The sequence below is a fragment of the Anguilla rostrata genome, chromosome 17 (genome assembly GCF_018555375.3).
Source record: "Anguilla rostrata isolate EN2019 chromosome 17, ASM1855537v3, whole genome shotgun sequence".
NCBI classification, from domain to species: Eukaryota; Metazoa; Chordata; class Actinopteri; order Anguilliformes; family Anguillidae; genus Anguilla; species Anguilla rostrata.
The window spans coordinates 18442897-18470668 of NC_057949.1; the positions used below are offsets into that span (position 1 = coordinate 18442897).

At 45.5% G+C, this 27772-nt stretch overlaps 2 protein-coding genes and 1 long non-coding RNA gene across 5 annotated transcripts; 1 reads left to right on the forward strand and 2 right to left on the reverse strand.

The window, feature by feature from the left end:
* Nucleotides 1-483: 483 nt before the first annotated feature.
* LOC135243884 (uncharacterized) lies at nt 484-6146 on the reverse strand. The gene is made up of 2 exons (XR_010326827.1): nt 6022-6146; nt 484-766 (listed from the first exon to the last, which is right to left on the reverse strand). It is a non-coding gene; the product is annotated as an uncharacterized LOC135243884 (long non-coding RNA).
* Nucleotides 3363-14583, forward strand: LOC135243883 (ADP-ribosylation factor-binding protein GGA1-like). 2 transcript variants are annotated; one of them, XM_064316005.1, is made up of 17 exons: nt 3363-3520; nt 5578-5662; nt 6076-6151; nt 6514-6612; nt 7079-7202; nt 7298-7398; nt 7610-7690; nt 7932-8069; nt 8489-8570; nt 8697-8807; nt 9585-9725; nt 10163-10236; nt 10417-10595; nt 11838-12061; nt 12496-12665; nt 13015-13125; nt 13405-14583. In XM_064316005.1, exons 1-17 carry the CDS (start codon nt 3475-3477, stop codon nt 13513-13515), a joined length of 1953 nt encoding a protein of 650 aa, XP_064172075.1. In that variant the 5' UTR covers nt 3363-3474; the 3' UTR covers nt 13516-14583. The 2 variants fall into 2 exon arrangements, with proteins under 2 accessions (XP_064172075.1, XP_064172076.1); XM_064316006.1 differs by lacking the exon at nt 6514-6612.
* Nucleotides 14584-15168: 585 nt separating this feature from the next.
* LOC135243882 (probable ATP-dependent RNA helicase DDX17) lies at nt 15169-27703 on the reverse strand. 2 transcript variants are annotated; one of them, XM_064316004.1, is made up of 14 exons: nt 27563-27689; nt 27232-27306; nt 26224-26374; nt 25713-25809; nt 25084-25217; nt 24729-24794; nt 24133-24274; nt 23164-23324; nt 22894-23066; nt 22672-22782; nt 22103-22164; nt 21797-21856; nt 17608-17850; nt 15169-17415 (listed from the first exon to the last, which is right to left on the reverse strand). In XM_064316004.1, the coding sequence occupies exons 2-14, from the start codon at nt 27291-27293 to the stop codon at nt 16778-16780; spliced, it is 2100 nt and encodes a 699-aa protein (XP_064172074.1). In that variant the 5' UTR covers nt 27294-27306; nt 27563-27689; the 3' UTR covers nt 15169-16777. The 2 variants fall into 2 exon arrangements, with proteins under 2 accessions (XP_064172074.1, XP_064172073.1); XM_064316003.1 differs by having other exon boundaries at nt 27232-27703.
* Nucleotides 27704-27772: the final 69 nt, after the last annotated feature.

Below are 27772 nucleotides of genomic sequence, written 5' to 3' on the forward strand. Positions count from 1 at the left end.
CCTGATTCTACTAATCAATCACTAGAGTCCTTGCTAAGCACCTTGATTAGTAGAAGCTAAGTGTGTGCACCCACACTGGCCCTTTCTGGATAGGATTGGGGACCCCAATGCATAAAAAGGACCAAATTAAGAAAAATTAACTGCTTGTTAAAATTCTAGGATTGCAGTTGAGGTTGGAAAGAAAACCAACATACGCAGTGGTCCCCCAGGATCGAGTTTTGGAACCATGGTTTTGAACTGATCTGTGTGTGCATGTGTCTGTCTATAGGCAGAGATGTGACAACTTGGAGACCAAAAAGGAGAGCTCTGGGATCACCAATATGAGCGCAAAGGCCATACCAACCAAATACAGAGGCAAGTTTGTTTCACAGTGTAAACTACCCATTATAGATTATTTCTACAACTTTCTTAGCCATTATTACTCTTTGCAATCAAACTAACTACAACTAAATATAAAATCAGGCTAATGGGTCAGTAAGGTCATTGTTTTTCAAAATGGGAGTTTAATTTCATTTTACATCAGTGGTCATGTTACCATTAATTGCCGTACAAGTTTTAAGTAAACATTCATTCATAATTCACTTTGCACAAGTATTCTTGTCATGAAACATAGAGCTATGGCGATGGTTTCCTTTTGAATTTGCTTTGAATGAGTGTGAAGAGCCACTTGTGCTGAAGAGTGGGCCTGGTGATGTCACTGAACAGGGGTGTAGGGGTGTCTATTGCGCCACAATCCAAGGCATCTTCTTGTTGAGCAGCTGGAACGCTGATTGAAGAAATTCACAAAAATAATAATAAATTGTCAGTGCTGCAAATGTGCATATCAGTCCTGTGGTTATCAAAAACTAATCCTCCTCTAAAACATTTTTTTCAGATATTCCCTGTGAAGACAATGTCATCCCTACAGAAGAAGTGATAGGGGTGTGCAACAATTCAGAATTCGAAGTGGAACGTTTGAGGAAGATGGTCAGCAGCCAGGCTGAAACCATAGAACACCTTAGAAAGCAGCTTAGAATGTCTGACTTGAAGCACACCAGAGTGACACCCGAATCAATCAATGATAGTAAAATACCCAATTATTTTGAATATTGTACTGGGTTCACTTTTGAGCAATTTAATAATCTATGCACTCTCCTCAGGGTGCCTAGTGACAGAGCAATCCCACAAAGAGTCGTCCCTCTCACGTACAAAGAAGAAACCTTGGATACAATAAACCTGCCCATACGTAGCCAATTCCTGCTGGCTTTAATGAAGTTACGCAACAACTATGACATGAAAGATCTGGCATTCAAGTTCGGCATCAGTGTGGAGAGTGTCAGTGTCATTTTCAATGCCTGCATCAATGACATGTTCCACAGGCTGGGTGAGATTTCAATATGGCCACACAGGGATTTCATTTCAGCCAACATGCCTGAAAACTTTAAGAACGATTTCCCAACCACATTTGCCATACTAGCCTGCACAGAGCTGAAAATTGAAAGGCCAACATCACTGCAGCTCCAAAATCAGAGCTACTCTGAGTATAAATCTGCAAACAGTCTTAAAGGGTTGATTGCCTGTGATCCTCGTGGATCTGTAATATTTGTCTCTCCACTTTTCACTGGTTCCATATCAGACAGAGACATTTTCAAGCATTGTTACATTACCAAGCAGCTCACTCGCCTCATTCAGGATGGCTACCTAGAGCCTGGTGATGGCATTATGGCTGACAAGGGGCTTCTCATAGGGAAAGATATTGAGAAAATTGGCCTGCATCTCAATATACCTCCATTTGCAAAGGCCAATGCACAGATGCCTGCATCTGATGTGGAGAGGACAAAAACATTCGCGAAGCACAGAGTACACGTAGAGAGATGCATTGCAAAAATAAAAAAATTCAAAATTGTGTCGGGTAGAATACCTAATTCAATGCTTGGGAACATAAATCGGATCTGGTTTGTTGTCAGCCTCCTGTCAAATTTTCAGTCTCACGTTTTGATAGATGATCTCTCTCACTCTACATAGGGTTTACCTGATAACGCAAACCACTCCCTAACAAGTAGCTGTTCTCTCCCTCAACTATCTCTACTGGGGGTTGGTTTGCAACATAACTTATTGGAGTCCTTGTCATGCTTTTCATAAGCTTTAAGTCTGCAGCTGTCATCTCCAAACCTCTCCTGGGGATGGGGGAATGTTTTTGTTATATATATGATAATACATGAACATGTGTACAATAATAGTGGCAGTAATTTTAAGTCATGAAAATCTTTTGTTCATTTACAGTTTTTCAACTGATGACACAGACCAATCCATGGTCTAAAAACAATTAACACAGCCTTTGCAGTATCAGTCACCTCTCCTGCACTCTTGGGAAACCTTAATAAATGCCTTTGTCATCTCCCGCTTGGACTACTGCAGTGCCATTCTCACGGTACTACTTACCAAACTGGTCAATAAAGTACAAATCATCCAAAACTCAGTTGCACAAATACTGACCTGAACCAACTCCCTAACCCCACATCACTCCCATCCTTAGCCAGCTTTACTGGCTGCCCATTCTATGACAGAATTCAAACTCCTCCTAACTTAAAAAGCTCTTGATAACCTTGCTCCTACATGCTACCTCACAAGCCTTCCTTCAGTTTGGAGGAGCGTGCCATGTCAGTTGAGGAAAAACGATTTACTTTTTACATAAAGATGTAAACATCCATGATGTAAATGTTCATATCAAGAACTACTGAATAACAAGGATTAAATAAATAATGGTTTTCACTTAACATATGGCAGTGCAGTTTTTTTTTTTTTTTTTTTTACAGGCAAGCCGAAATGAAAAAGATGTCTATGACACTATCAACAAATGTGAATTATTGACATGTACAGAACATTTTGTTCACCAAGATCGTCCTCAGACCCGAGAGCCTGCTATAAATCTTTGTGATCAAAATGTTGTGTCAAACCACATTTATTGATGGGTATCCCCATAATTTAAGATAATTTATATTAATCTTTCTGAGCTCCAGAGCTGTTTGGGCAGTGACTTGGATGGTGGGGTGGGAGGAAGGTACATTGAATATGACTTGATTAACCCGTCATTTTGCCTTTTCTTATTCAAAGCAATAACTGCTGAGAGGAAATATTCACTCGACTGTCCAAGTGCTTACGTTACTTTTTGTAATACATGGATTAATCATACTCCGTGTTTTACTCGGCGCAGTTATCCAGCGAACTCAGTGATTCTGGTTATTTAAATACTCCCATGAACGCTTTATTTCGACTCAATTCGTGCGTCCCAAAACAACATGCTTACAACGCCTGGCGCATCATTTTCCCTGTCTGTGCAAGTTTAAAAAAAACAGTTCCGTGGGGGGAAAGGGATATTCACATCCAGTTATGACAGGTTCCCTGGAAGAAGGTTAGGGAACAGGGAATCATTGCGCGAGAACTGAGTGCGCACTACTCGCGAGACACCGCTCTCAAGGCGCAGGGATCTCCAGAATGATGGCGGCGCCGCTGGAGGGGGGGAGCTTGGAGTCTCGTATCAGTGAGTGTGTGGAAGTTTCTAGGGTACCAGTGAAGGGTGGTGGAGTGGGGAACAGTAGACCGGGGAAGTCGAGGGAGGAGGGGACATAATTGGGGTACACAAGGGGTACCGACTAGGAGTCGCGCGATTCAATGTGATGGTGCTATCCCAGGAACATAGCTAGCTGGCTAAAAGTATGTCATTAACGTTAACAGCAGAAAACAAACCTGACCCTAAATTTAAGAGAAATGTTGTCTTTTTGGTTACTGACTAACCTCACCTTTTGTTTTATAAAATAAAAGCAGCATGGCGTTAAATGCGGTTGCCGGGTGAAGTTTCAGTATGCATTAGCTAGCTAAATTGAAGCTGACAATAATGAACCGTCGCCAATCCAGCCTTGCTTGGTGTTCTGCCTACTTGGGGAATCTGAGAAGACCATTAGCTACGTGGTGGCGAAATAACATAATATCGACAGCCAGTACCGTACTGAAGCGTGCAAGCCAACAGGTCAACTGTTAACAACCTTCGCTGGTAGCTCGACTGCTTGCTTGCTGTCAGAAAGCAATTCCATTTTGCTAAAATATTTTATGAAGTTTTCTTTCTTGTTAAGTTTTAAAGGACGGTGTAAAATGATACTGTATCTTAGTAAGGATGTGTTTGCAGTGTTGTCACTGAACTATCGGGCAATCTAACGTTACTTTGATATCAGAATCAGAAACAGGTTTATTGCCAAGTAGGTTTTCACGTACAAGGAATTTGCTTTGGTCTGATGATGCATAACAATAAAAATAAAATAAACATAGACATAGTGCAAGGGAAAAGTGTTATAAGAATAAGTACAAGTACTATATGTCTATTTGGTGTCCGTAGGGGTCAGGATAACAGACAGTGTCAGTGGGTGTCCTGGGCCTTGTTGATGAGGCGGCTAAGTAGCAATTTGACAAACTAGTGGTAATTTCACACTCGCAAAATTCGCCTCTCTGCATTGGTAGCTAGCTGCATTTTAGTTGGGGACAGTCGAAATCGCAATGCAATATCCAATTATTTAGGTAGCTAGTTAAAAACAATTACATATACTACTGTTTTAAAGTTTGGAATCTGTGAGAAATGTTTTATGTTTTTGAAAGAAACTGATACTTTTATTACTTCTGATACTTCAAAAAATACAGGCAAGACATTAATAATGTTAAAAATGACTATTACTGTTTGAAATAACCGTGTTTTAATTCAGTCTTTGCATATAATTGCAAAGCCCCGTTTTAAGCAGCCATTATTCCAGTGTACTGACAGCAACATTGCTGCCACACATGCTAATGTGCCAGTTTGGTACTAGAGAAAGCAATAAATGAGATGACGGTAATAATTCATTTTCATCATTTTTTTGTCTTAAACAGCACAATTCAGCTGTGCTTAATATGATGAGAGTACTTTCTCTAGTACCAAATTAGCTCATTAGCATGAATACTTAAGGATGAGGTAACAGTGTGCTGTCACTACACTACAGTATTGGCTGTTGAAAATGGAGCTTTGTAACCATATGTAAAGACTGAATTAAAAAAACAGTTATTTCATACAGTATTTGTAACATTATCAATGTCTTGGCTGTATTTAAAAAAAAAATCAATTTAATGCTATCTTGGTGAATAAAGGTATCAGTTTCTTAGTGATTTAAAACTTTTGAACGGTCGTGTACATTTCATCGGCTTTTATCATCGCAAATGAGTTCGGATTTTAACACAATTAATTAATCAAACACACTACAATTGGACTGCAGAATGCATATTCAAATGACAAGTTCCTGGCTAATACAGTCCACATTTGCTTGACACTATTTTAAATGGGAGATCTAAATAGCCTACTTATTTTCAGTGTGTGGTGGAATCGTGGTTTGCCAGTAACTTATTTGCGTAAGGGGATTAATATGAAAATGTACCATAAGGTTGATGTGTCGGCAGCATTTTATTGAACCCTGGTTAGGGTCCAATCAAGATCGTCATCTTTAGCTTGTCATGCTGTGCACATGCATGTGCAACATGTCGCCTGAAAATTTGTCTTCATATTAATCTTTTTCTCTGCAGACAAAGCCACAAACCCATTGAACAGAGACACGGACTGGGATAGCATACATGCTTTCTGTGATCAGCTCAACAATGAACTGGAGGGGTGAGGAGTAGCTATGTAATATAAAGCATGGAGGAGTTCTGAGATTATGTAAAAGACTGTTCTTTGCATCGATGCTAAACTTTTAAAAACATTGTTTGCTTTAGTAAGGATCTGGGGGGTTTTGGATAGCCACAGAGGCTGTAAAAACCATCAGCCTCTTTTCACTTAAGAAACACTGAAAAATAATGTCTGAAAAAACAAGTAATACCAGACTTGAATGCAAATGCGACTCAACCTGCTTCTGAGTAATGAAAAACATGTTCCTGAGCCCGTTTGGTTTTGCATGGGCTGGTGAGTCTGCTTGCTTCAGTGAACGTGTTACCATCGCTCCTCGCTGCTCAAGCCTCGTATAATCTTACCTGGACAAAGGTCAGTCCCTCTCTAATTTTTCAGGGTGTTGTTTTTGTTTAAAGCCCCCAGCTGGCCACCAGGCTTTTGGCCCACAAGATACAGTCACCGCAGGAATGGGAGGCCATGCAGGCGCTGATGGTGAGAGGGACAGAGGGGTTTGTTGTTTGCAGACATGCACATAAAGAAACACGCATTGTGTCAGTTAACGGACAGCACCGTGTGGTACGCAGGTCATGTAGAGACACACTCTGTGTTTATGTCCAGTGGCTTTGTCTGTAGAAATGTGCAATGTGATCAGGTATTTAATGCAATGGGTGCATCCAGTGTCATTGCGAATGAGCATTTGATACAGTAAACGCATGCTTTGTGATTGAGTGAGCATTTCGTACAGCAAATGACAACAAATGCATACTTGAATATCCAGTATTTTAAAACAATAAGTGCATGCTGTGCGATTATGAATGAGAATTTGATACAGTAAACGTACCCTGGGTAAACAGGTGCTGGAGACTTGCATGAAGACGTGTGGGAAGAGGTTTCACAGTGAGGTGGGGAAGTTTCGCTTTCTGAACGAGCTCATCAAGGTGGTGTCTCCCAAGGTACTGCACTGGTGTTGTATTACTGTCTTTTTTTTCCTGTATGGTTATTCCAGAACTGCATGGGAGAGTACAGGTGCACAGATCTCACCATGCAGTGTTTTTATTGGTTGCAAATTCATTATCTGAGTGACAGTGGTTGGTGTGCAACCACCCCTCTGCCACCTGAATTGCCTTACACTTTAATGCCAGTGCAACTGCAACAAACATAGGGCTAAAACCTTTAACATTGGACCGCAGGACTGCCTTACAACCTAAAATAGCCGGTCCATATGTGTTCTCCTGTGGTGTAGAGGTATAGTCCTCAGGTTTGAAGTCCTGCGGTTTGGCTGAAGTTGTCCAGCAGTGTTCGCTTTCTTCTTTTTCCTCTCTTTCAACTTTGTGTTGCTTTTATTGGCATGACATGACACCATGTTGCTTCTGCCTCTCCCTTGCTCTCTCCCTCTCTTTCTTTCTCTCTGTCTCTCAGTATCTGGGCACTCGAGCCCCTGAGCAGGTGAAAAAGAAGGTGCTGGAGTTGATGTACAGCTGGACGCTGGGGCTGCCAGACGAGGCCAAGATATCGGACGCCTACCAGATGCTTAAGAAACAAGGTGAGCGGCCTTTCACTCTACCCGACTGATATGTGAGGACGTGCAGAGAGAGGACCTGCTCAGGAAAGTGGCTCGGCTGTGTTTCTCATCCTCAGGTATTGTGAAACAGGACCCTGTCCTTCCCGATGACAAACTCCTCCTACTGCCACCTCCCAGACCCAAAAGCACCATCTTTGAGGATGAGGAAAAATCCAAAGTAAGTTTCCGAAAGGGATAAGCAGCTTGCGATTCGGCATGTTTTAAAACTGTAAAAACTGTGAGATTCTGAATAACGTAAATTCAACCTGGTTATTCCGTCTCAGTCCTTGTTTGTCTTCCCCTTAAAAAGATGCTAATTTCCTCCATTCTCTCAAATCTTCCCTTGTCATCCCTCCATCTTTCACACCTCCCTGCTGTTGTCTTTGTAGATGCTGTCTCGCCTGCTGAACAGCACTCACCCTGAAGATCTGAGGGCAGCCAATAAACTCATCAAAGAAATGGTTCAGGAGGTGAAGTGTGTGTGTGTGTGTGTGTTAATCAAAGTGTTAGATGTTCTACACATCCAGGTTTCTCTAGCTAAAACTGAATTGGTTACTGTAGTAACTTCTCAGGCTTCCCCATTAGGGGCAGCATTTTCTCAAGACACAAAAAAGCACAGGAATGAGAAAGCACTAGGCTGTGAAACAGCCCACCTCACCTGTGCCTGTCCGTCAGTTTCATCCTCCTCTCCCTCATTCCGCCTTGGCGCAGGATCAGAAGCGCGCGGAGAAGGTGTCGAAACGAGTGAATGCCATCCGTGATGTGAAGGAGAGCGTAGGACTGCTGACGCAGTTCCTGGATGACTACGACAAAGAGGCTGGCGCCCAGAGCAATGAGGAGCTGATGAAGGTGTGTGCCACTGGACATGCAGGGAGCGCGAGAGAGCCCAGCTAATGCACACACACACACACACACAGTGTTAGCCACCATGCTAACACACACAATCACACAGTGTTAGCCACCATGCTAACACAAACAGACTCACTACTTTGGCAATATAGGACCACCACACTGAACAAATCACGGAACTGGTCATAGAATCTGTACACTGACCACAAATAAATGCAACCGTAAAGAGCTGAGAGAGTGTTTTATGTGGTAGCAGCAGGTTACAGACCGGGTGTCAGCAAATACACAGTGGAATATGTTGTGGTGAAAACGTGTTAATCTGTGTGAGTTTGCGCATACATCGATCTGTGCATGTTCACGTGTGTGCACTTTCATTAGCATTTTCTCACGGTAATACCAGTGCCTTCTGTGTGTTGTAGGATCTGTACCAGCGCTGTGAGAAGCTCAGACCCACACTGTTCAGACTGGCGAGTGACACGGAGGACAACGACGAGGCGCTGGGTGAGTCCGCAGTGGGTCCGCCAGGCTGGCACGATCTCGGCCGGTGGGGTGCAGGATGGGCTCGCGAGGGATGGTGATCGTGACGTATTGCGTGCTTTTCTTTCTGTACCTGCTTTCCTGTGGCAGCGGAGATCCTGCAGGCCAACGACAGCCTGACACAGGTCATCAACCTGTACAGACAGCAGGTGAAGGGGGAGCAGGTGAATGGAGAAGACACTGGCACACCCAAACTGGCAGGTGAGCAGGGAGAATGACAGTAGACTAAAATAGAATAGCATACAATACCATGAAAAAAACATTGTCTTGAAAGAACACAAGGAAACAACAACACATCCCATACTTTGTCCATACACCTCCACACTCCTCTCACTAGAAATACTGACAATAAGAAACTGCAAAAGCAGGCGCAATTATTTTAGCAAATTGGTAACACTATATTAACTTGATCCTGTGTCTTCTAGGGCAGTGGTAACCAACCTTGTTCCTGGAGATCTACCATCCTGTTGGTTTTCATTTCAGCCCTAATTTGGTACACCTGACTCTCCAAACTAGCAGCATAAGATCTCTGGCTGTTGAATGAGGAGTGCTTTGTTAGTGTTGGAGTGAAAACATACAGGACCGTTAGATCTCCAGGAACGGAATTGGTTACTACTGTTCTAGGGATTGATGAGCATTTTATTTTCAGGTAGACGCACGCTGTGTTTGTAAAAATCTGTACAAGTGTAGCAGACTGCAGAAATTGGAACGAAACAAGTTTTTGAAGAACAATCCCTCATCCTCATGTGGACTCTGTCCTGATAAACCCCTGCATCTGCATGTCTACTCTCCCTGTACATGCAACCTCATGATCAAATTCTCTGTAAAACCTCTGGACTACATTAGACCTGTGGCTTTTTGTGGAAGACCATAATAACAGATATATGATAAACACCTTCGGCTGTACTTTTCTGTCTTTAAACCACAGCAAGTACATTTTTCTTTTTATATGAAAAGTACTTATTCTTATTCCTGTAGGAAGCAGCACTGCCCTGCTAGACCTAACAGGATTGGACACCTCCAGTCCAGCACCACCCACTTACCCAGCATTCCCAGGTCTGGGGGATTCTCTGCAGGAGGCAGGAATCAGTCTTCTGGACGATGAGCTCATGTCGCTAGGTGAGAGGCTTCATGCAGACCCTTAAAGGAACAGCAGACTGCGCCTTCACCATAAGGGCGTTTGTTCTCTTCAGCCAATCTTTTGCACACCGTTACCTTCCCGCTCTCTGGCATAAGGCATGATGGGGGGGGGGGGGGCGTCAACTGAGGTTTTTAAATTCATAAAGGGGATCGGCAAAATTTCCTCTAAGAGATTCTTCAGGTTGAGTACTGTTAGTAGAAGGAGGGGACATTAATGGAAATGAGAAAAGGGTAAATTGCGTATAGACATTAGGAAATTGTTTTTCACGTGGAGAGTTGTCCATGTGTGGAATAGTCTGCCAGGTTACGTAGTTCAGGCAGAAACGGCGATGGCAACAATGGCAAGCATTGGCGGGCTGAATGGCCTGTTCTCATCGTTATGTTATGTAATAGCAGTGCTTTCGTCTCTCTTGCAGGACTGAATGATGTCACTCCCAAATCCACCTCTTCGCCCCAGGCAGGAGACTCTGGTGCCTGGGACAACTTCCAGGTGAAAAACGCACAGAAGCCACGGGCTGCTCACACACATCACAGCTCTAGTCACCATGAGGCTGCGTTCAGTCTGCCATTCAAAGCGTCTTCGGGTTGATGTGTTTTGAGAACCTCTTTGCGGTTGGGGAAATAACCCAGTATTCCCGCTAAAACACGGAACGTAAAATCTTTGTTCCAGTCTTCCGAGAGCCTGGACACAGCCGTCCAGTCCATACCAGGGACGCTGCTGAAGCCTTGCGTGACCTCACAGTCACAGACGCCACCCCCGTCTGGGAACACTGCCCTCGAGGAGCTCGACCTTCTGGGCAAGACCCTGCTCCAGCAGTCCCTGCCCCCTGAGCAACTGCAGGTCAAATGGTAACTCTACTGGTCTTATATTAGGGCCACATTAGCCTTTGCCTTAGTCAAGGTGCTGCTTTACTCCAGCACTGTACAGAGAAACCTGACTAGTGCTTCTGCTAACTGTCCCATTCAAAGTACATAATGTTTTCAATACAATAATAATGCACACAGTATATTATTTAGTGGTCAGATTTATGAATTGCTATTATGTAGGGGAGACTGGGTCGGTTGGCACACAGGTATATTCTGGTTCTTTGAAGGTCACAAACACAAACATGTAACATCAAAATGTTTGTTTTCTTGATGTGCACTCGTGTTATGCTAAAACATCTGAAGTGTCACTCAATTTTTTGCGAGGCAAACATTTCTGTTTTGTAGTGTTAAAAGTAAAAAAGAAAAAGGTCTTCACACTAAATATATTATAAAACTAGATAGAAATATTTAGATCTAAATATAGGAAAAGTATTTCTTCCAGTCAGCAGAGATAGGAATCAGCTACATGTTGATACAAAATTTGAAAGTCTGTGATGAGTGATGTTAGTTGGGTGACATCATATTATCCCAGAGGTGGGTCTCAGTGTGAGCGGGGTTGGTTGGCACAATGTTAAAATGCTATAGTTACAAAGAATGAAGTAGATAGAATGGAGTAGAATAGTAGGCCTATAGGTACACGGCATTTTCTACTGATGAACTGGTTAAAAGTGTTGTTTGGTTTCAACTCTGTTTTATATTTTTATTTAATCGATTGCCTCATGCTTTGGGCCTATTTGGCACAAGTGCACAACATTACTCTAATAATTAATCACCTAATTTTAGAAAATATTTCTGGACATATATTTAAATAAAAATATTTATTTACACCTGAGACCTCAACCTTTCATTTGTTGTGGGGTTAGAATATTCCACCATTAATTATGCCAGAGAATACGGCAAATAGTGGGAAGTCTGCCAAGCCAACCCCAGTCTCTCCTATTGCATGAAAGAAGTTATGAAAGTTGAATTCATTTAATCTTTTTAAGGTACGTTATACTTCTATATTTTATGCATTTACCAGACGTTCTTTTCCGGTGCGATTTAGACTGGTTTCATTCTTTTTTGTACAGTTCATTCATACAGCTTGATAGTTACTGAAGCAATTATGGTTAAGCACCTTCCTGAAGTATATAATGCCAGAGCCCCAGAGCTGCCACAGCCACCTGTTACTGCTGCTCTTCGTTGCTGCAGTAATGAGAAAATAACACACGGTGTCCCTCACAGGGACAAACAGCCGCCCCAGTCTAAACCCACGTTACGGGACCTCCAGCACAGATCCAGCCCCGGCCCCAGCCTAACCCCGGCTGTCCCTGCTGAGCATTCCGGGGCTTCCCCCAGCTCCCAGCCCAGCCTTGGAGGCCCCTCGCTGGGGAAGCCCACTGCGGCTGCTTCCCCATCTGAAATCTCCCTGGCTAATGTCACTGTGCCCCTGGAGTCCATCAAACCCAGTGAGAGTCTTTTGTGTCATTTTTGTCTTGTTGCACATGGAATTGTTCCACTAGTCTGGATTCATAAATGCATTGTGAATTGAACGGTAGTCATAGCATCATTATTTTTATATTATTGCGTACATATTTGTATGTCACTCATAAATTTTAGTGGCACTTAATGTTTATTGGAACTAGCCCCGTATATGGCTTAAAAATGCCTTTTGATCTCTCTAAATGAGAATGGCACATTTCAGAATAGCAGTAGTTACAATACTTTTAAGTTCTCAATATAGTCTTAATGTTATTGTTTTAAGTCATCGTTCATGAAATTTGAATAAGCTCCAAACAAATTCCTAGCAGCTGCAGCTTCCATGGGGATGATGTGATTTGATTGGTTGATTAAATATGGTACGTACCCCAGAGAAAATGACCAGGCTCCTCTGGTTCCTCAGGCAGCTTGCTGCCTGTGACAGTTTTTGACAGGCACAGTTTGCGGGTCCTGTTCCACTTCGCAAGAGACTCTCCCCCATCCCGTCCTGATGTGCTGGTGGTGGTCATCTCCATGCTCTCTTCCGCTCCTGTCCCAGTTACCAACATTCGCTTCCAGTCAGCTGTTCCAAAGGTACGGCTCCTCCCCTCTCCTGTTTCTATCACTATTACAGGTAGTGATGCGGTGTGGTTTTCACGCTTGCACGCAGATTCTGTCTGGCCCACACACTGTCTTGGATGCCTCACACTGCTAGAATATTTTGTCCGCAACCACTGCGCGGCTGCTCCTCCCTGAACTGGTAGATTATGGAGTGAAAACTGGTTGTGGCTGGTAATGTGTGTGCCTTGAAGGAAAGCATAGATCCCAGCCTAGACATACTGAAATAGGAGAATCTTCCAGATCCACATCTTTAGATTACAAATCCAGTGCCCTTATTGTACATCTGCAATCGTTTTGTTTTCCAACGTGTTTTCTGCTGCAGGTGATGAAGGTAAAGCTACAGCCTCCCTCGGGAACAGAGCTTCCTGCCTTCAACCCCATCCTGCCCCCAGCAGCCATCACTCAGGTCTTGCTGCTAGCTAACCCACACAAGGTAGAGTCATACTCTTATACACACTACTGACCAGCCTTCACAAGGTAGTCATACTCTTATACATGCTACTGACCAGCCCTCACAAGGTAGTCATACTCTTATACACACTACTGACCAGCCCTCACAAGGTAGTCATACTTATACACACTACTGACCAGCCCTCACAAGGTAGTTAGCACTGAACTGATGCCATTGCTGACTTCACTCACAGTATGGTTTCTTCCATGTGTCAATAGTGATGACTCAAGTATAGTCACTCTCATTTACCCCCCCCCCCAGGAGAAGGTGCGTTTGCGGTACAAGCTTACCTTCACTCTGGACGGGGAAGATCACGACGAAACCGGAGACGTGGAACAGTTTCCCCCACCAGAGACCTGGGGCAACCTTTAGGGGTGATTTAACTTCCTTTGGACTCGGACTGTGACATACACCTCCCCCACTCCCCTTTTCACCTCGCTACAGTGAATTTTAAGTCTGATTATTATGCTCTCAATAGGAGTCGAACTACAGCAGGCTTGGAAACAATCCTAAACTTTTAATGGAAATCCTCTGTATGGCTGCCACTTTGTACTGCACGATAGAATACAGTGCAGTACCGAGTGTTGCAGTCCTGCATTTACCTTTAGTACTGTGAACAGGTTCTTATGGGTGAGAGTTTTGGGATTTTTCTCTATCCAATGAAACCCTACCACCTTAATATATTGGAAATGGTATATCAAATTAGGTTTTGCTCAGGCCCAAATGACCATTATTAACTTTCACCAATTTTGCCCTCAGTCTAGGATTTTCTTTGAAATATTATTCTTAAAATGAAGGCCTGCTCCAAGGTTTAATTTGCACCACAAACTACCCAGCCTTTCTGCTGCCCGTTGGGTTTGCACCATTAAGCTCTGCTTCCTGTACTTTATCAACGTGTTTAACTTAATCTGCCGTATGTGCCTACTTTGAACGGTATTATTTGTTTCGTTTGTCTTGTGTATTTAAATAGCGATAGTCAATACTTAGTGTGTCTTGGGTTTTGGTGTAGAAAATCCTGTTTAAGCAATCCTTTTCAGGGGTTTGGACGCGGAGGCTGATATGCAAATGAAATTGGGGGGGGGGGGGGGGATTTCTTCTTATTCCTGGTGGTTTTACATAACCACATAAAGGACACTTCACACTTACCTAAACCCTGTATCATAATGTTTCCGTTCATTCTGATGTATTGTTACCATATGGCAGCCAAACCGTGTACAGTGCACTACAAATATGCGTCCTCCGTACGCCTGAACTGGACCTGATCAGTATGTGCAGATTCTCTGGCAGAGTTCCCCCCATCCCATTTCAGCTCCAGACTTTGTAAATAATGTTGGTACTGCAAGTATGTACATTTGAGAAAGAAAAATCTTGAGGGGGAAATTAATGAACTGCAAATATGTATTTAAGGGAAATAAAATTATTCTTCTCTCTGGGTTTAAACCATGGCGCTTGTCACTGAGTAACGGCGATTGCTGAACGTGCCATTAGGTTCTACACTTGTTCCGCTGGCTTGGAATAAACCTGGATCCATTTCATGGGCAAAACAGGTTTTTAACCTCTTTTCCCGTGTAGGGCCGAACGGTTACCAGGGGCGCTCCGTGCCGTTCCGAGCTGCTCGGTACTCGTGGGAACGGTTACCGTTTCTGTTTCCATCTGTCGGGCTGCTAAAACCAGGACTAGGATGTATCTAAGAAAAACTAGTGACAGCAAGTGACGCAGTGGATCAGCACCCAGTCACAAAACTGACGGAAATGTGAACCCAATCAGTGAATACCTACGTCATTAAGCCCGCCCACCCGAACGGTTCTGCTGCACTGAGTACGGTTGTCTAACCATGCCAAGAATATTGTGCTGGGCACGGTTTGTAAGCGTTCCACACCAATCCGTTTCCAGGTGGAAACACCATTGGAACCGTTCGGCCCAACAGTGAAAAAGAGGCTTTTGAGTGGCAGCAGAACACGCTACACAATCGTACAAACACGATTTTCAACACGGATCTCACAATTACACAAGCACTCAGACCGCTAATGTTCAGAATCTTTATTTAGCCTGAAACAACCAAACCGTATAAAAAGTGAAAAAAGTCACATTTTAGTTGCACAAAGCTCATCTAATATTAGCTAGCATCCTTTTGGGACTGCTTAGAGGTGTTAAACAGAGAATAAGTAGGAGACATCGCACAGACTTTCCAGGGGTTACCAAATTGGTCACAAAAATCCACTGACTACAACTACCAAATGCCCCTTCAGATTAAATTTTACACTAATCAAAAACCAAGCAGGATATTTACAACCTAGTGGATTCCTTCTAAAGGCAGCAATTTTCATGCCAAAAGACCAACGTTTACTGCAAAAAGGAAGTCATATCTATTCGTCATAATAGATTAAATAAGATGTCTTCACCAAATGTGTATTCCTTGGGTTTAAAGTTTTTTTTCCTTCCCCCTATTTCCTACATGTTAACAGCAGATTCGGTTCAGCATTTCAAAACGTTTCCCCTAAGCTGCCATTCTAAAAACATAATATAGTTGAATCTTTTCAGCAAATATCGGATTAGATTCTACTAGTTTAAAAACCAATTAAATTAAATTACCTTTGGAAAATAGAAACCCCTACGTTAACACTGTGCGATTGTCACACTCGAGAGCGAATAGCCATTCAGCATTACCTATATATGGCAAAAAAAGAAAACATTAACTACACTAGATATCACAAGTGAGCAAGCTGAAGAAGTTTTTTTAAACAAACTTGCACCTACCTCTTCCACTGATCAAAAAGGTAAATTAGCATACTGTCCATCAGCTAAAGCAATCTATCCAACAAAAGGCCCACACTGCAAAAAAAAAAAAAAGGTTTTGTACAAGAAAATAAAAATATAAACTAAAGGACTACACTAAGTCTCTGAAGACAAAAGCTGAAAACAATCAAATATATGCACAACCAAAAATCTTCACAGTTGGGCGTCGTCAGTAAATTATACATTTCTAGACTAGAGATCTATTTCCAATTGGATGGAACAAAAAATAATTGAAATGAGATATTTTTTCTTTACTTCTCTTTGGCTGCACTAATCCTCTCCAGGGCAATAATCCAAACGGTGAAAAAATGTTTCAGATTTAGTGGCGCCTTCTCAATGAGGTCACCCAAACCAAGTCATGCAAGACTTACAATCTTCCAGTACCAACAGTGCCAGTGTTGTACAGCATCTACTAGAAAATTGTTTTCCAGGCACAGGACCCTCACCCACTAGTGAAACACTCAAATACAACATATTACCCCACGTAATCAACATACAAAAAAATCTTAGCCTAATCTTCCAGTAATTCCTGATTTCAGCCAGTCCTGCTCATGTGACCTTTACCTCCTCTGAGATGAGGGGAAGAAGGAGGCGAGAAAAAAATGACGATGAGCTCCTTTAACACAAACATATACACTTCTAATGAGCTACAGGTGAAAAGGGTGGTTGCAGGACGATTTCCATTACTCCAAATTCCCTGTTGAAACACAAACCTTACCTTCCACATCCCCTCACCTGACATACCTATATCTACACTTCATATTGTTGCACACACATGGCTGCGTATCAGTTCTAAAGTGATGTTCTATGTCCTTATGTTAGGGGGGGGGGTGTGCATTTACTTTCTAGGTGGTGGTGGTGGAGGTGGGGGTGGGGGTGCAAACTGGTAGGGACCTTGTCCCATGAACCCCATCATGGGCTGAGGTGGGGAGAACTGCTGGGCCATCAGGGGCTGGGGTCCCGACGGTGGAGGGGGGGGCTGGCTGGACCTGCCGCTCAAGTTGCCGAACTGTCCCTGCTGCTGACCGGACTGGTCCTGCCCCCCACTGCCTCCGCCGGAAGTGGTGCCCCCAGACTGAGACCCGCCCCTGGAGCTGTACTGGCCCCCACTGCTCCCACCCCCGGCCCCCCCGCTGTAGCTCTGATACTGCTCTCCCAAACCCCCGAAGGAGGAGCTGGAGGTGGAGCCATTACTGTAGCTCCCGCCGCTTCTGCTATCCCTACTGCCCCGATCCCTGTAGGAGGAAGAGGAGGAGGAGGAAGACCGGTCACCGTCACGGCTTCCGCCTCCCCCCCTCCCATCACGGCTGAAGCTGCTGCTGGTGCTGCTGCCCCCCCCTGTGGCCCCGCTGCTGCCCCCCCGGGTGTCCCTGTTCCCCCCGCCAACCGTGCGCATGCGCCGGTCACACTCGTCCTGGTACATCAAATTGGGGTTGTTGGAGTTGGAGCCGCTGCCACGGAAACGAGAACGGCCACCTGGGCAGAGCACAGAGAGAGAGAGGGGAAGGAGCTTAGGCTGGGCCCAGGTACATAGTTACCCAACAGATCAATAAGCTAGCACCTCAAGAGCTGTAACACAGGGTGGCAGGCCTACAACAGATGATAAAAAGATGTCACTCCTCTCCCCACCTTCACACTCACACCCCCCTCCGCCCGCTCCCGGCTCACCTCCACCACCTCCTCCGCCGCCACGCCCAGAGTCCACCAGCTGGAGCAGCTTGGGGTTGATGGCCTGCCGGGCCTCCTCCAGGACCCGGATGAGTTCGCGGGCCTGCCGCAGGTTCCCGGGGGTGAAGAAGGTGTAGGCCGTGCCCTTGTTGGTGCTGCGGGCCGTGCGGCCGATCCGGTGGATGTAGTCCTCCGAGGAGTTGGGGTAGTCATAGTTGATGACAAACTTAACATCCTCCACATCTTGGATGACAAAGTGGGTGGGGGACGGCGGGTTTATTGTTGAAGGGGAGGGAAAAAGGGAAGAACTAAGTCAGTAAATGGGACGGATTAATCTGCACAAAGGTCCTGTTCCGCGCAAGTAAATTTCACGCTGCGTTTCATCACAGGTGATGAGGAAGAGCGGACATTATACCTTTGTGCAGTTTACAAGCCTGAATCTTAAACGCCCAGGAACTTGGACGAATAGGACACTTTGAACCAATATACAACTTCACTTACCTGTCAGACTATTCTTGAAAATATGCCCCTGAAAATGAAGTACCTTATACAGGCTACTAATAACATGAAAACAATAGACTTGATTATACCCCAATATAAAGACACCATTTGGTCTGCCCCCACTAAATACCCTGCTACGCTCCACCCAAGCCTAAAGACCTCAAGCAATACGAGTGATAGCATCACAACTCAACCAAATCTGAACTTTGCATACCCATAAATCACTGAATGACAGAAGGCAGGCACTGTTCAAACGATCCTTTCATGACCCTCCTCCTTACCCCAGACCCAACAGTATCCTCCAAATACAAAGGAGAAATACAGGTATCGGGAGTCGAGTGTTGACCCGGGAGGAACCCCATCTGGCTGAGGACAGATTATGGCCAAATCAGAGTATGATCAGAGAGGCCCGTTCTCAAAGTACAACACGAAAATGTGTTTTAAGGGTTTTGCTTAAATGCCCAAGGGTGGATTGAGGGGTATTTTTGCATCCATTGGCAAAAAATGAAGTGGGGGGGAAAAAAAAGGGCATTGAGGGTCAGGGATGGGGCGAGGCAAGTATTTTGTTCAAAGAAAAATTTTCTAGTATCACTTGAAAACAATAGTTTGTTTCTCATTACAGAAGATAAGAGTGGATCCTTGACAACAGCTTTCATAATCTTTTCTCACAGTTTCTTAGCTGCAGACTGAAAAATGTACTGGACTTCAGTGTGTATTTATTAGGTAAGGGGGGGCGGGGGTGGGGGAGGTACTTACCCTGTTTAAGAGGTGCCTTACAAGGTTAGCTCCCTCTGTCAACCCCCTGACCCGTCCTGGGTCATTTGTAGGGGCCAGGGAGGGGGAGGAGGACAAACAAGCCCCCCCCCCCAACCCCATGCATACCCCCTGCACCTCTTGCCTGGAGCTGCCGGACCCCCACAAACTGGACCAGTCTGGATCCGGCACCAAGCTTATACCCCCTCTCTCCCAACTAGCCCCACCGAGATGCATCTCAGGCAGAGAGCACACATTGGTGTCAGATGCTTGGGCCTTTTTCCAGTTAATTACAGTGCGTCAGAACCAACAGAATCGGGGAAAATGGACGGGCAGGATCTTCTCTCTTGGAAACTTGTCTTTTTGACAACCTTTCTAAAGCCTAACAAAGAAAATCGCACAACAGGGCAGACGCCAACCTTTACAGCCCAACGTGATGGGGAAAACGATAAAAAGCTCTTCTATTTATACCACTGAAACGAGGGAAAGCAAAGTTAAAGTAACGGGGAATAGCATGGGATGGATTTCCCTTTTTAACAGTGCCCGAATGGCAGGTGTGTCTGGGTTCTGACGCCACACAGAAAAGTATGAGAGGTCCTGCAGGTGCCCCCCTGGCTCCTCCCTTGGACGCCGTGCATCCAGAAGTCCTGCACATTGTGCTTATAGTAATACTGCTTGGGGGGGCTTGGGTTGTTGTTGCTTACAGCAGTAACAAGAAACAGACAATGGGGCAGTGACACTGACCTTGTATATTTAGACACTGGTGAGAGGGCAGGGTCGGGTATGGGGGGTTTTAAATAAATATATGTTGGGGGGGGACGGCTGGGCTGGGGGGCAGGGCAGGGGGTGTGGCTTGGGGGGGGGGGGTCACCTGCCATTTGTTTTTGCTCATCTAAGCATTATGCACACGAAAAAAGCATTTGGCACACAGAAAAAGAGGAGGAAAGCAGAAAGAGAAGGATCAGGAGACTGGCAGTTTAACGTGTTAGGGTGAGAAAATGTGGGAGAGGAAAAGAAAGATGAGAACGGAGAAAGGGGGGTGGACATGCAGAAGAGAGCAGGAGGGCAGGAGTGAGATAGAGATAGAAAGAAAGACAGAAAGCAGAAGTGAGAGACAGAGAGGGGAGAGAAAGAGCAGCTCCTTCAGGCCAGGACTCCTGCCAGCCAGGACCAGACATGACGCCCGCAGAGGGAGAGGCCGGCACAGATACGCGTGGGGGTGGGGGGGTGTCAGCGAGGCTGGTATTGGGGGGGACCACAGGGGCAGTCCAGAAGGGGACCTCCACACGCTTGTCCATATGGCAGTCTGTCTGCTTGCTTCGTCTCCTCAAATTTAAGCACCGCTACCCTGAACTCATTACTCCTCACTGAAGCCATGCTCAACACACTGCCTGATAAAGCCTAATCTTACATGGACTGTCACTAAGCATTGCTCTATGAAAAGATACATAATACTACTTTTTAACACTGTAAATTTCCAATTCAAAATCACCACTGAAGCAGACCAATTACATCCTAAATTGAGTAAGACTAATCCATACTACAAACACCGATGCTCAGCTAAACAACCTACTGTGTTTAAAACTCCATTCAAAAAGTAAAATCAAAAACTACCGCACAAGGCATTAAACATCAGGCACTACAGACATAGCAGTCACTCTCGCATGTCAAATCATCACTGCTTTGGTAGATTTGGTTCCAGCAGGGATTTTCCTCCAGGCAGACGGAGCAGCCAAGAGGATGGCTATGAGGAGATGGATGGCGGTGTCGACAAATGAGCCGAGCACTTCCCCTGCAGTGGCACGGCAGGAATTTCAAACGGAGTGATGATATCCGCTATAACGCACGCGCTGGCTTCCCTGTAACGCTCCCTAAAGCAACGCTGCAGACCCTCGCTGCGCGTCAGGAACCATCGCGGCAAGCTTTCCGCAGACCTGGGAGGAGGTGGCGCCTTCCCCCGCCCCTGCTTGCCCCTCTCAGCTCACTGCCCCGCCCCACCCCAGGTTCAAATTTGGAATCCCAGTAGCACCCCTCCTGCTCCCGCCCCCCCCCTCGCAGCCCAGGCAGCCGGTTTTCCTGGAAAGGGGGGGGTGAAGAGCTTATTCGAGGGCTGTTTTGGGTTTTCGGAGAGATGACTGTGATCTGGGATTGATAAAACAGGCCGTCTCTCTCCCCTGTGTCTTTCCGGCACTCAGGCTTGGATTAGTCATGCCTAGGTCCGGCTGCAGGCTCCGTGTGCCTGTGTGCTTCTAGTGCCGGAAGAGAGACTTGGAAAACAAAAAAACAAACAAAAGAAAAATAAAATAAAATGAACACAGAAAAAAAAAAATTGGTTAAAAGAATCGACTCATCATGTAGGGGGCTGTGCTTCAGGTTTAACTCCCCTTTATATATTTTTTTTCTGTCACACTGACACTTAAAACCCTCAACCTGCACACAAAGTTTTCAACTGAAATGCAGACACACAGTTTCTACACAGACTTTTTAAGCGTGGGCATTGACTCTGACCTTTTCTTTCACGACTGGGGATACCATGAACACAACATTTCCATTTCAGGCCCACGTCTCTCACACACAAGTAGCCTACTTAAGATTACCAACACAACAAGAAATCAAGAGGCTTCAGTGATCATACACATTTTCAGTGTGCACACTAATGCAAAAAGAGAGCTCGTGTCATCAGTTTAAGGAGATCACTGGGCAGTAATGAGGGCTATCGGACTTCCCGTACGTAGGAAAAATACGTAATAGTCAGGGAATCGCGTATGAAACTCGCTTTAGGGTACAGCACGGCTGACGAAGGGTGCTGTGGATCAGAACATCGTGTTGAAGTCACAGCGACAGCCCTTTGAGTGCATTAGCTCTCGTGCATCCCTCTGCACCTGCACATCTGTGACTGAGGACAATGGGACTGCAGTTACTGCGTGAGACATACCCAGACCGCGGGAGGCCACGTCAGTAGCAATGAGGATGGGAGCTTTGCCGCTGCGGAACTCTGGGAGGGGAGGGAAAGAAGGAGAGAGAGGGAGGGGGGGAGGGGGAGAGGGAGAGAGAGAGAGAGAGAGAGAGAGAGACAGGGAAGGAGAGAGAGAGATCACAGGAAATGTTCAGCAAGAAAGCATTTATTTACCTGGATTTCCCAAGCCAATAGGCAAGTCTTATCCTCCACAAAAACCATGATTTACATGCTCACTATCATTTACAGACACATTATGGATGTTTAAAATGCCAAATCTCTCACCAGTCAGTACCCAGTCTCTCTCTGGTTGGCTTTTGTCACCATGGATACACATGGCAGGCCACCTAAAAGACAACCCGAAAGACAGCATTAAAAGGAATGGAGTGAAGCAGGAGTAGGACACAGGGCAGCCATTAATTCTTGACCGTACCACTGGAAGCTGTGTCAAAGCGGCCTCACTCTGGAAGGTCTACAGCACAGGGCGATCCCTACCTCCCACGACCAATGAGGAGCCTGCTTCTGCCTGGGCAGCACAGCTCAGCTGGCTGTATCTGCTCTGTGGGGCTGTGCATGCTTGCACATGTCCTTCTAAACCGACTGAGGATGTCATAATGGTGGGAGGGGCCAACAGTTGCAACAGGGCTTATAATTTGTTTGACAATAGTGATGAGCAGTAACTGAAATAACTTTAAAAGTTACATTTGCCCAAGATTCCACAGGGCCAGAGACACAGAGGAAGACCCTCAGAACAGTGGCCTAGGTGTGGAACTGGTGCGTCTGCTCCACTGGTCCAGGTGCAGAACATGGGCCCAATTCTGCACGGACGTGGCTGGGACAGCCCGCCCTCTCACCCGTCCCGCCTCATCCTGCGGGTGAGGTCGTCACACCGCTTCTTCGTCTCCACGAAGATGATGGTCTTGTTCTCCTTCTCGGCCATGATCTCCTCCATCAGCTGCAGCAGCCTGCGGAGCGGCAGAGGGGGAAGAGGTGAGACGGCGCCATCGTGTGGAGGGGTTCACGATTACACTGCTGTCCGGGCGTTCTGAGCCGAACCGCTCGGGCGTTGGCCTCACTTGTTGTCCTTCTCGCTCTCCATGCAGACGTCGACGATCTGCAGGATGTTGTGGTTGGCGCTGAGCTCCAGGGCGCCCACGTTGATCTGCACGTAGTCCCGCAGGAAGTCCTCCGCCAGCTGCCGCACCTCCTTGGGCCAGGTGGCGCTCCACATCAGCGTCTGCCGATCTGGCTGGGGGGTGGGGGTGAGCGGTATCAAAGAAATGCCCTGACCCAACCCATGTACAGCGAGGTACAGCCTAAGCGAAGACCCTGCTCCAGTCACTCACCCGGATCTGGTCGACAATCTTGCGGATCTGCGGCTCAAAGCCCATGTCCAGCATGCGGTCGGCCTCATCCAGCACCAGGTAGGTGCAGCGCCGCAGGTTGGTCTTGCCCGCCTCCAGAAAGTCGATGAGACGCCCCGGGGTAGCAATGCAAATCTCCACTCCTGCGAAAGGATGCACAACAAGACTGCTAAAGGCACAACAAATCTCTCCACTGAGGATTTTCCATTTTTCCTGATCGATATTTTTCAACGTGATGGGACCTGTACCGATCCACCTTCATGCAACCATGCACCCTGGTCCTGCCGAATGGCTGAAGCTAAGAAAGTGTGGGCTTGGTTAGTACTTGGATGGGAGACCACCTGAGAAAACCAAGTTGCTGCTGGAAGTGGTGTTGGTGAACCAGAAGCAGACAATCTTCCCTCTGGTAAAATAAACCCCAGTGCCCCCGTGCAATGATGGGGACACTGTGCTGTAGGAGACGCCGTCCTTCGGATGAGATGTTAAACCGAGGTCCGAATCCTGACTCACGGTGGTCACTAAAGACCCCATGACACTCGTTGCAAAGAGTAGGGGGTTCCCCAGTGTCCTGGCTAAATTCCCAACCTGGCTCTCAATCTGCCACCTATTCATTCCCTGAATTAATTGTCTAAAAATTGTTTTCTCCCTCTCCACCTTAGCTAATGTGTGGTCAGCATTCTGGCACAAAATGGCTGCCGTGCATCACCCAGGTGGGTTCCCCCTCATCACTGTAAAGCACTCTGAGCGTCTGGAAAAGTGCTAAAATGCAATGATTCAATCATTCATACAACACCCTAAGGAACTACACTGAGATAAATGCAGACGGTACAGTGACCATATTCTACAGTTCTGCGGAATGTGTAGCTGGATTGTGGCTGAAATGGCTAAATTAATTCAGATGCCTTTTCAGAGGGTGTGATATATCCAGTCTGTCCCCATCCTGCTCCTTACCTCTTTCCAGGTCCCTGATCTGGGGGCCTTTGGGGGCCCCACCATAAACGCAGGTGCTCTTGATGCGAGAGGACTTCCCGTAGTCAAACGCCACCTGCTGCACCTGCTGGGCCAGCTCGCGTGTTGGGGCCAGGACCAAGCACTGGCAGCAGAGGGACAGAGAGAGGCAAAAGTTAGACCAATGAGAGCAGCACACACAGGAGTCCCATTGCAAGATTTCAGACCAGCTGTCACAAGTTCGAAAGCCCTAAACAAATCAATGAAGGCAGCCCACAACACAGTATAAAATACAGTCAGCCAGGAAGACACAGCTGTACTCCATTAATAACCAGGGAAGACACAGCTGTACTGCATTAATAATCAGGAAGACACAGCTGTACCCCATTACCAGGAAGACACAGCTGTACCCCATAACCAGGAAGTACAGCTGTACTCCATTAATAACCAGGAAGACACAGCTATACTCCATTAATACCTGGAAGGCTGTAAGGACCCAGAGTCAATCAGGGTGCAAGAACTGACATCCTAACCTCCTGAACAAACACTAACATCAGCGTGCGAAAGCTGCAGGTTCATAATCGATGCACAGTACTCACAATGGGGCCGTCGCCTCGCTCCAGGTAGGGCTGGTGGTTGATGTGCACAATAGCAGGCAGGAGATACTGAGAGACAAACAGAACTATGTATGAGAGGCAACTTGTGTCAGATAAGTGGCGAGCTTCAGGGCACGCCCTCCAACATTAAATGGGGTGAATTAAGCACTAGCACTCATCTTAACACACGCACGCACAAAGGCTGTTCTGTGTGATAGGTGAATTTCTGCATGTGCACTGACACCACCTGGCTGCCTCTCTGCGACTGTGTGTATGGAGGCCCTGTTCAGCTAAAAGGAAGTAGAAGCGTCCTGTGGCCAGTGTAACACAGATGACTAGCCAGACATGGGTCTCTCACCGACAGCGTCTTCCCCGAGCCGGTCTGGGCGATGCCCACCATGTCCCGCCCGCTCAGCGCCAGGGGGAAGCCCTGAGCCTGGATGGCCGTGGGCTCCTTGAAGTTTTGCTGCATCAGCACGTCAATCACGTACTCTGATGACGAAGCAAACAGACGGTAGCATCATTTTCAGGGTCTCGTTACTTCTCATCACAAAGTGTGGCACAATTTGAGTTTGGGGGTGCAGAGCAGTCCTATGACCAAATCCTGACCCCAACTTTGGGGAGGGGGCTGTTTCAGGTTTTAGATTCTATCAACCTGGAGCAGAAAAAAGTTTGGCAAACCATTCCTTTTTTTCTTAATAATGGTTTCTCAGACCTCTTCTGAAGATCAGGTCATCTTGTTGACCTCTAAGAGAAAAAGAATTCTATCGAAAGAAAAATGTGAAGTATTTTAAAAAATTCAAAGTATAAGTAAACATTAGTAACTGTAACAAGAAACAAGGACTTTTAACTAGATACAAATGTCAGCATCCCTGCTACAACCCTTGCAGTGTGAATGTATAGACAACACTGAGGCAGTCTTGTTTCTTAACTGCAAAGCACCTGGTGCTCCTACACATTGTTTGACTACATGTACAGAATACTTACGGGGAAACTGTGCTTGGCTGAAGCTGATGACGGGCTTGGGGCAGCCAGTCCCCCTAATGGTGATCTCCTTCTTCCTGCGAAACTCCTCCACCTCATACTGCATACACCAAAAACAAGGAGGAGAATTACATCTTTAATTCAGAAACTACTGAGAATGAAAACCCTATGTTTCCAATGTGTATTTATTGTATTGCACTGAATTGCATATTGTCCAACATCACTGCCCAAACACTGAAATTAACTAACGTTTTGTATGCAACATGTAAAACAAGTCTGAACTTGTGAGAAAAAAATCTGAGGACCAAAAGCTTCATAGCTGCACCAAATAAACCTGAGGAAAAAAGGAAGGAGAGAATGTTCCCATGTACATTTTCACTAGAAAGGACATTGTCAATAAATTTAGGAGGACTCGAGAAGAGAGCTTGCTGCTAGTTCTCTATCGCACACAAAACTCACTTAATATTAGCCAGGCAGTCAGTGTGAGTGTGTGGGGGAGGGGGGCACGACTTGCCTGACTCATGCGCTGCACTTCAGGGTGTTCTGTGTAGAAGTTCTTCTCAAACTTGGGAAGCTCGTCCAGATCCCACTTCTTCTTACGCAGTCGGTCGCCTGGGTTCCCAAACTTTTTGGGGGGAGAACCTCGACTTGATCCAAAACGAGAGCTAAAGGGTAGGGCACAATTACAACTGTAGCACACCATGGACACGTACTGTACTTTCTTTCAGCATCTAACGTAAATGTTGCTTTACAGTCAATCATGGAGCTAGTCAGCTTCCTGTCAAGATCAAATAACATGCTTCACAAAAATTCCACAAAACAAATTCACAAAATATGTAGTAACGAATAGGAAGCACTAATGTTTAATAGTTATGACATAGCTAACTAGTCAGTAAGCTAACACATAGTATTAAGCATTACCGCTTAAAATGTTTACAATATTCATTGTGAATATCAAACTTAACTTAAATCGAATATGTGGTTGAACGGTAGACAGGCATGAGTTCAGTGAGGAATAAAGCGGTTTACTTAAATCCTCGTACATAAGGATATCAGCCTTTGGCCCTCAAGCAAACGTGCAGCACTCCTGACATGGTTGGATAAAAGAATAAATGGAAAGACAATTTGTCTTTCAGCACGTGAGATGAGGCCTAGTTTAGATTGACTGAGCTAACATTAGGCAGTTAGCCAAAAACTATTTTTCGAAGTCCCAAAAGGGTACAATTCATTGGGAAACGGTTTCTATAACGACAATAAATTAGCACGTGGTCGTTAATATACCTGTGTGCATGAAGTAAATAGCTAAATTTACGTCCTGTAAACTGCCACCGTTAGATTGCTAACCTAATCTTGCTGGCTAGAGAAGTGGTTTAGCAAGCTACTCGATGAAACCGGCTAATAGCACACTGGGTAACGCTGCTGTAAATACCAGTTAACTAATCCAATATGTGATTTGTCCGAAATATTTCGAGTTAAATTCTTTGAAAATAGATGCAATCCAGAATAAACTTAACTAATTTACCCCCTGTCGCGTCCACGGTCTCGGTCCCGGTCTCTGTCTCCATACGAAGAACCTCCCCTCATTTTCCAGAAATCTCTTTAACAAAATCCAGTTAGTGTTGAAATATATTTAGCCAAGTGTTTATTAAAGACGCAGATTGTCAATTTTCAACCAAAGTTACACAGCTGGCTTTCTTTCTAGACACGATGTTGTCGGAACAGCAACGTATAAACCGTGGCGTTAGCGCTAGCCTGCTAACGTTAAACAGATAGGTACCGACGAGTGTCTGCCACAAAAGCGCAAGCAACTAGCTAGCGCGTTTTATTTAAATAAAACAGAGTACAAAACAGACCTTTGCAATAAAAGGTTATTCTGGTAAGGTCATTCTGTGATTAATGCAATTAGCAAACGAAACGAACAGAGCCAATTCCCAATAGTTCGTTCCCCCAAGCCAATCGCTAAAGTGAAAAAATGGCGCCGGTTCCGTCCACAAAGACGCATTCGATGCGATATCAGCGTAAATGAAGACGGATTCCATGGCAACAACGCAATAAACCAGGGC